Source organism: Portunus trituberculatus, chromosome 40 (assembly GCF_017591435.1).
Source record: "Portunus trituberculatus isolate SZX2019 chromosome 40, ASM1759143v1, whole genome shotgun sequence".
Classification (NCBI taxonomy): Eukaryota; Metazoa; Arthropoda; class Malacostraca; order Decapoda; family Portunidae; genus Portunus; species Portunus trituberculatus.
The window spans coordinates 20,809,975-20,823,122 of record NC_059294.1 but is presented as its reverse complement, the minus strand read 5'-3'; the positions used below and the strand labels follow the sequence as shown (position 1 = coordinate 20,823,122).

The window sequence follows — 13,148 nt, the reverse complement described above, 5'->3', positions numbered from 1 at the left end:
ATGTTATTGTAATGCTTTTGCAACTTGAATAGTTATCAGGGAATATTCAGGTGATGGTACATTAAGGGGCTCCAAAACACTGCTCTGCTTATGGCTCTCAGAATGCTAGAACTGGCCCAGTGTGTGTGTGTGTGTGTGTGTGTGTGTGTGTGTGTGTACTGTTTAATTGTGTGGCATTAATTGGGAAAACATACTCTTATGGTTTTATTATGATAAATTTATTAAATATAGATGATATAACATTCCACCTTATTAATATGGTATATGTTAATTAGATGTTATAAGATGGCTAAATGTTTGCTTGGTTCTGTTAATGCATGTTTGTTGCACTAAGTTTAACTGTGTTGCTGGGTGTTGCTAAGTGTGTGCTAAAAAGCCTCATAGCACCCTTACAGTGTTACAAACACTGACGTAGTGTGAGAGCCTGGCTTGCCTCAGCATGATGGCTGTGCTGGTGAGTCAACCAATTAATCTTGTGGTTGTGCTTCACTCCACTTACAACCAAACCTGCATGTATTGCAGAAGCCGTGATCGCTCCCGTGCTGCTTCCACTGACCAGGAATCCCCCCAGAAGCCTACTCCCCCCACTCAGGCTCCTAAAGGGGGGAGGGAACAACCCCCTCCTGCCAACCCCCCTCAGACCCGCCCCCAGACCAGGTACCCAGGGGCTAAACCTCACCTTACCACCTTCACCTTCTGTCCTTAATCCCCAACAAATTTATGGAATATCATGTAATACCTATCCATCCTGTTCTACCAGGTAGCCTGTCTCCTTTAGCTGACCCTGATAACGTGCTTCGTAGGCTTGGGACTATTTAGATACTAGTCGCTATAAGATTAATTAATTAAGAATAGAATTAGGAGGAGTAAGTTTAAGTTAAAGCTAAAGTTTATATAATTATATTCATTAATGAAGAAAATATAATGAAAAGAGGAGATTCATTGGAAAGGATAAAGTAAGAAGTTTATGAGTTAAACTTGACTAGTATCCAAAGACTATTAAATGAAGAGATCATTATGAATGTTGCATAGGTAAGGCATATTTTATTTTATGAAAGTATATATCATTCAGGTTTGAAATATTATTTGGTATAGCCTGCATAATTGTTGCAGTTGATAAAAAGATGGAGATAGAAATATTTAGAAGTAATAAGTTCTGCAGCTTATCCAAAAATGTATTTTACTATAACTGACCATGAAATAATAAAAGTGACAAGTAACATGCACATCCACACATCAGGTAAGAATTTGGGATATATATGATATTAAAACATATCATACCCATGGAGTATAGTAATACCACCCTTGCCTTATGGAAAAGGGTCGCTATTTCCTTCTTCTGGCACTTTTAACTTTCACAGTCATTGTTTACTGATACCCATTTAAGGTTGTGTGAATCAAGGAGCTGGATGTCACCTGAGATAATTTTGAGTATGATCCAAGGCTAAATATTAAAGTATGATAAAAAAAAGATTAAAGTTCAAAAGCGAAATTATTGCCGAAAGGATAATTGTTTTTACAAAGGAAATATGTGTGACGAAAGATTAGGAATATTGTGATCAGGAATTTGTATAAAGAGTTGGAAGTATGCAAGTTAACTAGTTTTAGCCAAGATGAAAAGTGAATGAGAAAAAATGTTAAGCTAGTGGGTGATAAATAAGGAGCTCTTTCTTAATTTTTGGTAGGTACTGGAATGATACCTGGTACTCAGAATTTATGAAGTCTCTTTATTTTAGAGTACAATTTTTGGTCTGGAAATGTGAAACATTGAACACTTCCCAAGATCTCAAGGTTTAGTATGGCAGTATAAGTTTTTGTGAGGCTTAGACTTTGTTGTGTGTGTAGCTCTTTGTACTGGGTGACCTGTGGCTGCCATAGTGTAGCTTCCATTTTCCCAAGGTCTGGACTTCCCACCCATATAATGGGAAACTGAGCTTTGAATCATGATAATTATGTATCTAAGTTTTAAAATTTTATGAAATATAATAGCTTTTCTTAAAGTATATAATGATTTTTATCATCTGAAGGCTCTAAAATTTGTGGTCATGAGATTAATTCATGTCATACAAAAAGTTAAGCAAATCATAAAGTCCAAAATACATTAACAAAGTCAGTACAATGGAAACCAGACATGTATTTTTTTAATTGATATATATGTTTATATTAAAGTATCGTTGTGTGTTTTGAAAGCTAATGCCTTTTCATGACAAGTAAATATGCTACTTGCTAAGGTAATTTACACAAATTATTTAAATGCTTTTCACCAACCATTGGTGTATAACTTTTATTGTAGGCAAGTGTTTTGAATAACTTTTATGTTTTATTCTGGTTGTTTGTGCCATGTTTGTTTGGGATTCATCAGTGTACTAGATGGATGTGGTGAACAGGTGAGACCATGTTAATACTGCATGACCTTCATTGCCACCAATACTGAAGACCTCTTGCAGGATGTGTGCTCAGCTTCTCCTGTCCAGTGCATTTTATTAAGTTGTTTAGTTAGTTTCAGAAGAAATAAATCTTCTATTGACTGCTGGACTGTTTTGAGTTTTATGGCATATTAAAGTGCAAAATTTTCAGGCAGGATTCGTAGTGCAGAAAATCAATCAATTCATCATCACATAGCATTTAAGCCATTCTAGTTCTTATTTTTATCCAGCAATTAGTTATAAGTAAACATTGATGTCAGGATTGTATAGGTTTGGACTCACTCAGCTACTTGAATAACTGAATGTTCTGTGAAGAAAATATTCAATAATGCATGTTGCTATGTTCTTTCATGAAGCACATAATAATGTATTTTATGCCTGTGATCGACCTCTGCCATTATGGTTTGTGATCCTGTGATGGGTAAATATTTCTCACTATAGAACTGTGGACAGACTATGATAGCCACCATATTACTGTGCTTCATCCTGCTCATTAAGCACCATAAAAGACAATGAAGGACTGAGTGAGCTAACTTGACTTGAATTTGTGCTAAGCATTACACTGTGTCCTAAAGAAGTGTATTGAATTATAATGCTTCAAGTAAATCTGCACATTAACAAACAAAAAGCCACTAAGTAAGTATATGCTAGTATTTAGAGTGAGTTTGAGACAGATATGGTTAGATTTAAACTTCCTAAACTAATATTATGGATGTTACAAGTACACACACACACACTCACACACACACACACACACACACACACACACACACACACACACACACACACACACACACACACACACACACACACACACACACACACACACACACACACACACACAGTTATATCTGTCTTGTATATGGCTTAGGAGTTATTTCTTCAGTGCTTTCAGTAAGACTTGCATTTGTATTTCACTCTTAGATTTCTATAATATATTATGAAAGTGAGGAACATTAGCACAGTTTTGTTTTCTTTTATAGTTTTAAAGCTTTATTTTGGAAAAAAAAATCCAAGGTAACAATATCAGGAAGATTTTGTTATAGTAATCAGATAGTAATTATTAGTAAATTGTACTAAGGCTTTTGAGTTGGTTAAGTTTATTTTGAATGGTTTACATTTAAACTCATAAACAGATCATGTATCACTTGTTTGCTAGTTTTCAACCTAGCTATGGTGTCTTTTAGGGGATCTTCAGAGTCAGAGCCTGAGGCCACTACAGCACCAAGCAAACGAGGCCCAAAGACCTCTGCCACTACTGTCCCCAAGAGTGTGGTCCCTCCTTCCACAGCACAGCGCAAAAATGGTCCCAAGCCTACTGTTCGGCCACAGCAGGCAGCCACTCAGAAACCTTCCAGTAAGACAGTCCAGCAAAAAGGAACCAACAATAGTGTACCACAAAAGAAATCTGCACAAAGCAAAAAAAGTATCGGTAGGAAAATTTTCTTGTTTTAATGAATATTTAGGTATTTATATACTTCTATAACATAATAGTACATCTATAGTAAAAGTCTTTTTATTAGTCTTTAACTACTCTTTCAACTTAGTTGATTCATAATGCTCATATCATTCAGTGATAATAAGCAAAATATTTACAAAAGTTTTCTTCAATTTGCATTGTGGGATGTGGTACCCCATTGTTCATAATATCTGGACTGCAGATGCATAGTCGTATGTGTGCATACTTACAGTGGTGTTATGCAGTAACAGTTTGTATACTTGATGGCTTAATTGGGGTGTCAATAGCTGTGTGGCTTCTATGAGAGATCAGTGCATACTTACAGTGGTGTTACGCAGTAACAATTTGTATACTTGATGGCTTAACTGGGGTGTCAATAGCTGTGTGGCTTTCACAAGGGATCAGTTATGGTCTTTGACTGTAACTCTCCTGAGCAAATTGTGCGTCTCCCCCTTCCTTTAGTGTTATGTCAGATGGTGTTATGATGATAAAATTGTTGCTTATATGAAGGCAATTTAGTTTGTGTTTTCTCAGTTGTGAGTTTTACAAATTACTGGAAGATTCTTTCCCTTATATAAGATATACTTAATGCAGCTCAAGTTCTATTTGAAGGATTGCCTTGAGTTTGGTAAGATTTCAAAACAGTGGCTCTTCATGTCATTCATCATTTTCATTGTTTTGTGGATGCTTATATAGATGCATGTATGAATTGCAGCTGTGTGGTGCTTGTTCTGTTGGTCATTTGATCTTTTGCTTGTTATCCATGTTTGAATTGATACAGTAATATGTTGTGGAAATCTTATCATTATATCATCATCAGTATCATTACCATTGTGCCATTTCTCACTAATTGGGTTGGGGCTTCCAGATTCCATGCAGAAAGTAATGGCAGGAGAGAGAGAAGGGTTCTTTGTGTAGCTATTCATTATGATAGGAAACATAGGCCTTTTTTAGTTGTTTTCATGGGTTGTAGATAGGCATGATATCCACTTGCCTTAGGGAAAAGAAAGAAATTCTCATCCTTCAGCCTGTACTCTTATACAATGGCTTTCCAAATCCAGGTGCTGAAAATATTAAAACTTTAACTTTTAAGTTTGTAGGGAGTAGGCAGTAGTCACCTGCCGCCCGGTGGAATACTCCAGGAGAGGTACTTACGGGGATGTAGGCAGTGCTGCAGACTGAGTGATTCCCCGTGTCCTCTCTTCCCGGTTCCCTTTGTGGTCTCATTTATACAATTGAGCAGCTGCAGCCTGCCCTCTAAAGACAACTTCTACTACTTCCTACACTACACTACAACACCTTACACTTTTACACTCTCTTCAAATCAAAATTTAATAATGGCTTCACCACGCCCTGCCTCGGAGTCCCCTCTGGGAGGGGACCATAAATGTCCCCAGGTCGGACTGCCCTCTGCTGTCGACCTTGGGTGTCTTGACACTTCATCTAATACTTTCACTATCAATTTCTGCAACATTCGTGGCCTTCGTTCTAATTTTCAATCTGTGGAACACCACCTCTCCTCTACTAAACCTCATCTTCTCTTCCTAACTGAAACACAGTTGTCTGTGACTACTGACAGCAGCCCTTTTCTGTTCCCTCCTACTTGCTCTATCCTCATTTTCAATCCAAAGCTGGATGTTGCGCATACGTGCGTAACGACACCACTTGCTCTCGTGCCCACAATCTTGAATCTTCAGAATTTTCTACCATCTGGCTAAGACTTCAATGTCACTCTCTAACTAAATTCATCTGTGCTGTATACCTCTCACCTAATTCCTCTGACTATGTAAAATTCTTTGACTATTTGACTTCCAAGGTGGAGCACATCTTATCTCACTTTCCTTTTGCTGAGATCTCCATTTTAGGGATTTCAATGTTCACCACCAGCTTTGGCTTTCATCTTCTTTCACTGACCAACCTGGTGAACAAACCTTCAACTTTGCTATCCTTCATGACCTAGAGCAGCTAGTGAAGTTCCCTACCCGTATTCCTGACCGCCTTGGAGACACGCCCAACATTCTTGATCTTTTCCTAACCTCCAACCCTTCTGCTTACTCTGTTAAACTTTCCTCTCCGTTGGGCTCCTCCGACCACAATCTAATTTCCGTTACCAGTTCTATCACTCCAGTGCAGCCTCAGGACCCGCCTAAGCGGAGGTGCTTCTGGCATTTTAACTCTGCTAAGTGGGAGGAACTAAGGCAGTACTATTCTGATTTCCTTGGGATGATTATTGTTTTCATGTCAGAGATCCTTCTCTTTGTGCCGAGCGCATAACAGAGGTGATTATCTCTGGCATGGAGCTATACATTCCTCATACTTTCTCTAACCCTAAAGCTAAAAAGCCTTGGTTTAACTCTGCTTGTTCTCGTGCTGTCAATGATAGAGAGGCGGCTCACAAACGGTTCCGTAGCCATCCAACTGCTGAAACTCATGCCCTATATATTTCTGCCCGTAATCATGCCAAATCTATTCTCCAACTTACTAAAAACTCTTTCATCAATAGAAAATGTCAAAGTCTTTCCAATTCTAACTCCTCTCGAGATTTCTGGCATCTAGCCAATAATATCTCTAACAACTTTACTTCTTCGTCTTTCCCTCCTTTACTTCATCCAGATGGCTCTACAGCTGTCTCTTCTTTTCTAAAGCTGAACTCTTCGCTCAAACCTTTGCTACCAACTCAACTTTGGATGATTCTGGGCATATTCCTCCTACTCCTCCACCCTCTGACTACTTCATCCCTAAAATTAAAATTCTTTATAAAGACGTTTTCCTGGCCCTCTCTGGCCTTGATTCTCGGAAGGCTTACGGTCCGGATGGAGTCCCTCCTGTTGTTCTCAAAACTGTGCTTCCGAACTCGCTCACTGCCTGGTCAAACTCTTTCATCTGTGTCTCTACTTCTATTTATCCTTCTTGCTGGAAGTTTGCTCACATTCAACCTGTCCCTAAAAAGGTGACCACTCCAATCCTTCTAACTACCGCCCTATAGCTTTGATTTCCTGCCTTTCTAAAGCCTTTGAGTCTATCCTTAATAGGAAGATAATGAGGCATCTATCAGCTCACAACCTTCTCTCTGATTGCCAGTATGGTTTCCGTAAAGGCAGATCTACTGGTGATCTTCTTACTTTCCTAACTGAATCTTGGTCATCCTCTTTAGGGACTTCGGTGAAACCTTTGCTGTCGGCCTTGACATATCGAAAGCCTTCGATAGAGTCTGGCACAAATCTTTAATTTCTAAACTACCCTCCTACGGATTCTATCCTTCTCTCTGTACCTTCATCTCCAGTTTCCTTTCCGATCGTTCTATTGCTGCTGTAGTAGACGGTCACTGTTCTTCCCTAAAACTATCAACAGTGGTGTTCCACAGGGTTCTGTCCTATCACCCACTCTCTTTCTATTATTCATCAATGATCTCCTAAATCTGACTCAATGCCCTATCCACTCCTATGCTGATGATACCACCCTGCATTATTCAACAGCGTTCAACAGACGCCCAACCCAACAACAATTAAATGACTCAAGGCGAGATGCTATAGGACGCCTAACTTCTGATCTTTCACTTGTTTCTGATTGGGGCAGAGAAAACCTGGTTTTGTTCAATGCCTCAAAAACTCAATTTCTACAACTATCTACTCGACATAACCTTCCAGACAACTATCCTCTCTTCTTCAATAACACTCAACTTCCCTCTCCTCTACATTAAACACACTCGGTCTATCCTTCACTAAAAATCTAAACTGGAAATTTCACATCTCTACTCTTGCTAAATCAGCTTCCAAGAAGTTAGGTGTCCTATGGCGTCTTCGTCCATTTTTCTCTCCTCCCAGCTGCTTGCTCTGTACAAGGGCCTTATCCGCCCGTGTATGGAGTATGGCTCTCATGTCTGGGGGATCCACACACAGCTTTACTAAACAAGGTGGAATCTAAAGCTTTTCGTCTTATCAACTCTTCTCCTCTAACTGACTGTCTTGATTCTTTAAGTCACCGCCGCAATGTTGCATCTTTATCTGTCTTCTACCGCTGTTTTCATGCTGTCTGCTCTTCTGAACTTGCTAACTGCATGCCTTCCCCTCCTGCGGCCTCGCTGCACAAGACTCTCTACTTCTTCTCATCCCTATTCTGTCCATCTTCCTAATGCAAGAGTTAACCAGTATCTTCACTCCTTCATTCCCTACACTGGTAAACTCTGGAACTCTCTACCTGTGTCTGTATTTCCACCTGCCTATGACTTAAACTCTTTCAAAAGAGGAGTGTCAAGACACCTCTTACGTTAACTGGACCCTCCTTTTAGATTTTTTGTTTTTCTCTTTCTACTTTCCTCTTAACAGGGCCTGGCAACCAGCGGGATTTTTTTTTCCAACACTTTGTTTTCCCTTGGCCAGTGCCCTTGTAATGTAAAAAAAAAAAAAAAAAAAAAAAAAAAGTTTATAACGCAGCTAGTAAAGAGCCAGCATATGAAAATATCTATTTCTTTATACATACAACATTAATGCTTCATGTCCCTCTGGCAGTTCCATAGACCATTAAATGTAATGTCTTTTTGTAATCTCTCACATTTCTATTATGATAGGCTAAAGCATAAAGCTTAATAACAGTTCATAGCACTAAGATAACTTAATTGGCTTGATTTTAGATTTTGATTGAGACTTTGATACAGCTTACATTGTCAAACCTGTCATGCTGTGAATCTTTCAAGGGTGAAGGCAAGTATAGAGTGAACATATCTTGGCAACACACTCTGTAGTCCAGTTGAAAGAATACTACCATCATTTTCTCTCTATGCTGTAAATAGCAAGTGCAAGTGGTAGGACTATGACCCCAATCCTTATTATTCACTGTTCGTACAATGAGAGAAATGATGCAATCTTGCCTAAATTACTGCATTTGCCAGTGCATTAGACTCACTTTTTTTCTTTTTAATATATAGGGCTATTCAACATTATCTGATGTGGCTTTTGAACTTATTTGTTGTTCATTGTGAATGAATTGGCCTAGAAGCCTTACTGCCAGTGAAGAAACCCATAGGAGAAAATAAGTTAGGAGTAAAATTGTCATTTCACAGTCAATATTCCTTTCATCACCTACCCGCACTTGTCACACTACTGTCATATAAGACTCACTGTTTAATTTATCTTGTTTTTCCCCTTGAGAGTTTTCTTTAATTTTGTGGCTACTGTTACATATCTTAATATGGTGAGGAATAGTTTTACTGCACAATTGATAATGTAAGTATTGAGACTATGCTACACACTAAAAGAAAATTTCATGTTATTTCAATAAAAAGACTTTTAATATTGTAGTTTGAAGTGAACGGTAGAAATATCATTCCATTTTTGTGCTAAATAAATGCATCTTTCACACTTTTGTGAATATGTATTGATATACTGACTTAATGAAGGTTTAGGTAAGCCTTTATATATGTTCAGTTTTAAAATTCTTTGTTTTTTTTATTTCCTTTTAGGGGGTGGGAATGCAGCAACTACCGACAAATCATCGAAGAAAAAGTCCATCTTCTCTCCAGACAACAGCACAGACTCAGAGGGAGAGACAAAAAGGCCTGTAAGTAAAAAGGGACCACAGCCTAAGTCTCAGCCCAAGCCACAACCCAAGCCACAACCTAAAGCTCAGCCCAAAGCAACTGCACAGAAGCAGCACACCTCTCAGCAAAGGAAAGGCTCAAGTAAAGTTCAAGTTCCAGAAAAACCAACTGAAAGATCTTCTGAATCCTCAACTAATTCATCATCTGCATCATCAGGTAAACTGAAAAAGTGTTTGATAGGGACAGTATTATAGTTATAAGATGTAAGGAAAAACTTGTATGTGTGGTTGTGAGTCAAAATCCATATGTGTATGGGGAAGATTTTTTTTTTATTAATTTTATTTATTTATTTAATTTTTTTTTTTTATGTAAGGGAGAACTGCCAAGGGCAAAAAAAAAAAGTATATATATTAGAAAAAAAACCCCACTTGAATTGCAGTCTCTATAAAAGATATGAAAGAATTAGTCATAAGCCTGTCTTGACACCTCTCTCTGAAAAGAAGGCAAGTCGTAGGAAGATGGAAATACAGAAGCAGGTAGGGAGTTCCAGAGTTTTCCAGTGAAACTGGAACTCCCTACCTGCTTCTGTTGCATTGGCATAACCTCTTTCTGGTGAATGTAAGTTTGGTGTGTAGACAGATGGTTAGCGTTCTGTTTTTATCTCTTAAGTGAGAACTGATGATAAGTATCAGGGAAAAGTGCATAGCCATCCACTGAATGAAAGGAAATTTGGAAATATTAAGATATTAAAAAGTAAGAAATGCTGAAACAAAATTAGATTAAATTTTAAGATGCAGCAAGTTTGTAATTCACTTCAGAGATTAAGGTATGTGAAATCCTTTTCTCTTCCCACTGTACATAATCACTGTCAATAGGATATTTATTCCAAAAATCTGTTTTTAAGTACTCTATGAAATGAATTTAGAGTAAAATTTCTGCCCAGCCATATACAACAGTTAAAACAAATATTATTTTAAGTTGTTACATCTTCCATGATTGCAGAGAGTGACAGTGACAGTTCTTCTGAGTCTTCAGCTTCAGCAAAATCTTTATCTGATAAGCCAGTCATTCAACAAATAGTAAGAAGAAAATCTCAAACTAAGTCAACTCCAGCAACTACAGAGAGTGACAAAGAAGAGGAGGAAGAAGAGGAAGATGATGAAGATACTCCAAGGAAACATGTGACAAGGTCATCTAGTGTAAAAACTAAAAGAGGATCCTTGCTTGGTATTCAAAAAGGAACTGAATCTGATTCTGAAAATAATGGTAAAGGTAATTCCCATTTAAATTACAGTATTTTTAAAGGAGGATAAGGTAGGAATATTTGAGTAATGATTTCTGTGACTTTTAAGTACTGTTTCTCTCTCTCTCTCTCTCTCTCTCTCTCTCTCTCTCTCTCTCTCTCTCTCTCTCTCTCTCTCTCTCTCTCTCTCTCTCTCTCTCTCTCTCTCTCTCTCTCTCTCTCTCTTCAGAACAGTACTTAAGAGAGTGTGAAAGAATATGAATACTGATGTGTGCAGTGATGTGCATGAACAGGAATATATGAAGACTTCTGCAGTGGCCATTCTTTGATAGAGTTTTGAGGAATAGATATAATATGTAGGTGCAGATGAAATCCACCAATAAATGATAGAATGCATAAGGTATCTAATAAAATTAATTTCTGGACCTTAAGTATGGGTGTCCTAAGGTATTATTGGCTTGTTAGACAAGAATTCTGTTTTCACATGAAAGTTAAGTGACTTGGTTCTTTATATCTGATACTTGTTCCTAAAAAAAATTTCTTTCTGCACACAATGGGAACTGAAATTATTTGATACAATTTGCAGGAAAGGTTAGAAGAGGCTCTAGGAATGGAGGTCCCAAGAAGCCTGCTGGAGCTCCTACTAAATCAGGTGCTCGAGCCAAGACAAAAAAGACCATTCCACTGGTATGTGAGGCTGGTCTCTTACTTTTTGATGATTTTTTCTTGGACATCAATAACTTTTATAAGTATTTATTTATTTGTTTTTTTCATCATTTATTGGAAAGCATTTTTCTACTTTTCTGTGCACCTTGCAAAATCTTGCTGATATGGTAGTTTTTTCCTTAGATACTCTTACAGAATCATATATGTACATAAATCACTAAATCCATGTGAAATTTATCATGGAAAATCCATCACAAGTATAATTTTGTGCATTTCTTGCTGAAGATAGAAGACAAATGTTCATAGCGTAATTGCACAAAGCTTTTGCTGTAGGTATCTAATGCACCACATTTCCTATGAACCTTTCTTTTATTAGCTCTCCAATGACAGCATTGCCTTTTATTTATGTTCATTTGATCTTGAGAGGGTAAATAAAAACTAAAATCAGCTTATCTCTGATGACTGAGACAACCCTCATGGGTTTTCTTGGTACTAAAATATTTTATACATGTATTGATAATATACCAAAAGACATTTCTTTCTTTTGCAAGATAAATAAAAGAATTTTTGCTTTTACATTTCTTGTAGATAACCATATTCAAGAAAAAAAATTAGAAACAGGAAGAGAGTTCCAGTGTTTATCTGGTTTCACACATGTTTGTATATGTATTTACCTAGGTGTGAAATATAGGAAAAGAGCCAAACTTAGGCTCATGTTATCCAGTCTGTATGTGTGTGTGTGTGTGTGTGTGTGTGTGTGTGTGTGTGTGTGTGTGTGTGTTTGTGAGTGGAAACTTATCTCTAATCCAGTGATGGATCCATGCCTTAGAAAAAAATACAGGAACCAAGAATAGGCATGTTATTTTGGGATATTCATAGTATTCACATTTTTCCACTCTATTTTTCATGTATTTGTTTCAGAACGTCTTGGAAAATACACCTCTACCTCCAATTGAGAAGCGCAAGTGTCCTGTAGAAGGTTGTGACTCCACTGGTCATCTTGGTGGATTGTATGAAAGGCACTTTTCTGTTGAAGCCTGTCCTGTTTTTCACAATGTCACAAAGGAAGAATCAAAGGTAAATATAATTAATCCTTCTCGTTATTTGTACAAAGTACTTTTGAGACGTTATTGTTAGGTTAAATGTTGATGCTTTCAACTTTGCACAGATCCTCTTCAGTCTTCTTTGAGCTCTTCTCTAAAAATGATGGTAAGCTGAAGATTTTACATAGCATGATTACCCTTTGCCTATATTTGATTTGTATTAGTACATGATGACAGTCTTTGAATGAAACATTGTCATGTTTCCCTTTTCTGAGATTAGTAGCCTGGTGGTGAAGTAATTAGCATGCTGGGGCCAAAGGATATATTGTTTGAGTTCTGTGTTGAGTTGAGACTGGGATTTGTAAGGCATTTCACTAATATAAAATCTTGGAATCTTTAAGGTTATCAGCCATGAGCAAGGTATACTTCATATAGAGTTGTCAAATTTTTTTCTTCATCTATATTATTGGAAATTAATAAAGTGTTTCAGAGTTGCTCTCATCTACTTAATGCACTGCTGCTCAAAAGTACAACCTCCATTAACTAATTTTGTGGTACTTATGTATGATTTAGAGAAAAGAAAACATGGAAATACCCATATCTCATAGACTAAGAATAAGCCAAACACTATGGAATATGTGCAAAGTATGTTCACAAACATTAGGAGTACAAAGTTGTAGTCAACATGTGATAAGAGAAACCAGAACTATTATTCTCTTGATATATTTCTGTTATTTCACTTTTTTCTTCCATCTATTCTTTCATCCTCTCTTAT

The 13,148-nt window shown here is 37.3% G+C and overlaps 1 protein-coding gene across 5 annotated transcripts in view; it reads left to right on the top strand.

Moving 5' to 3' along the window:
- LOC123516078 (histone acetyltransferase KAT7-like) overlaps window positions 1-13,148 on the top strand; it is a 49,766-nt gene that overhangs the window by 4,863 nt on the left and 31,755 nt on the right. Inside the window, exons 3-8 of one of the 5 annotated variants that reach the window (XM_045275127.1) lie at window positions 523-657; window positions 3,614-3,783; window positions 9,344-9,637; window positions 10,424-10,693; window positions 11,251-11,351; window positions 12,252-12,407. In XM_045275127.1, the coding sequence (XP_045131062.1) occupies window positions 523-657; window positions 3,614-3,783; window positions 9,344-9,637; window positions 10,424-10,693; window positions 11,251-11,351; window positions 12,252-12,407 (1,126 nt within the window). Of the gene's footprint in view, window positions 1-522; window positions 658-3,613; window positions 3,859-9,343; window positions 9,638-10,423; window positions 10,694-11,250; window positions 11,352-12,251; window positions 12,408-13,148 lie in introns of all 5 variants that reach the window. The other 4 variants (XM_045275126.1, XM_045275125.1, XM_045275129.1 and 1 more) reach the window with 4 other exon arrangements.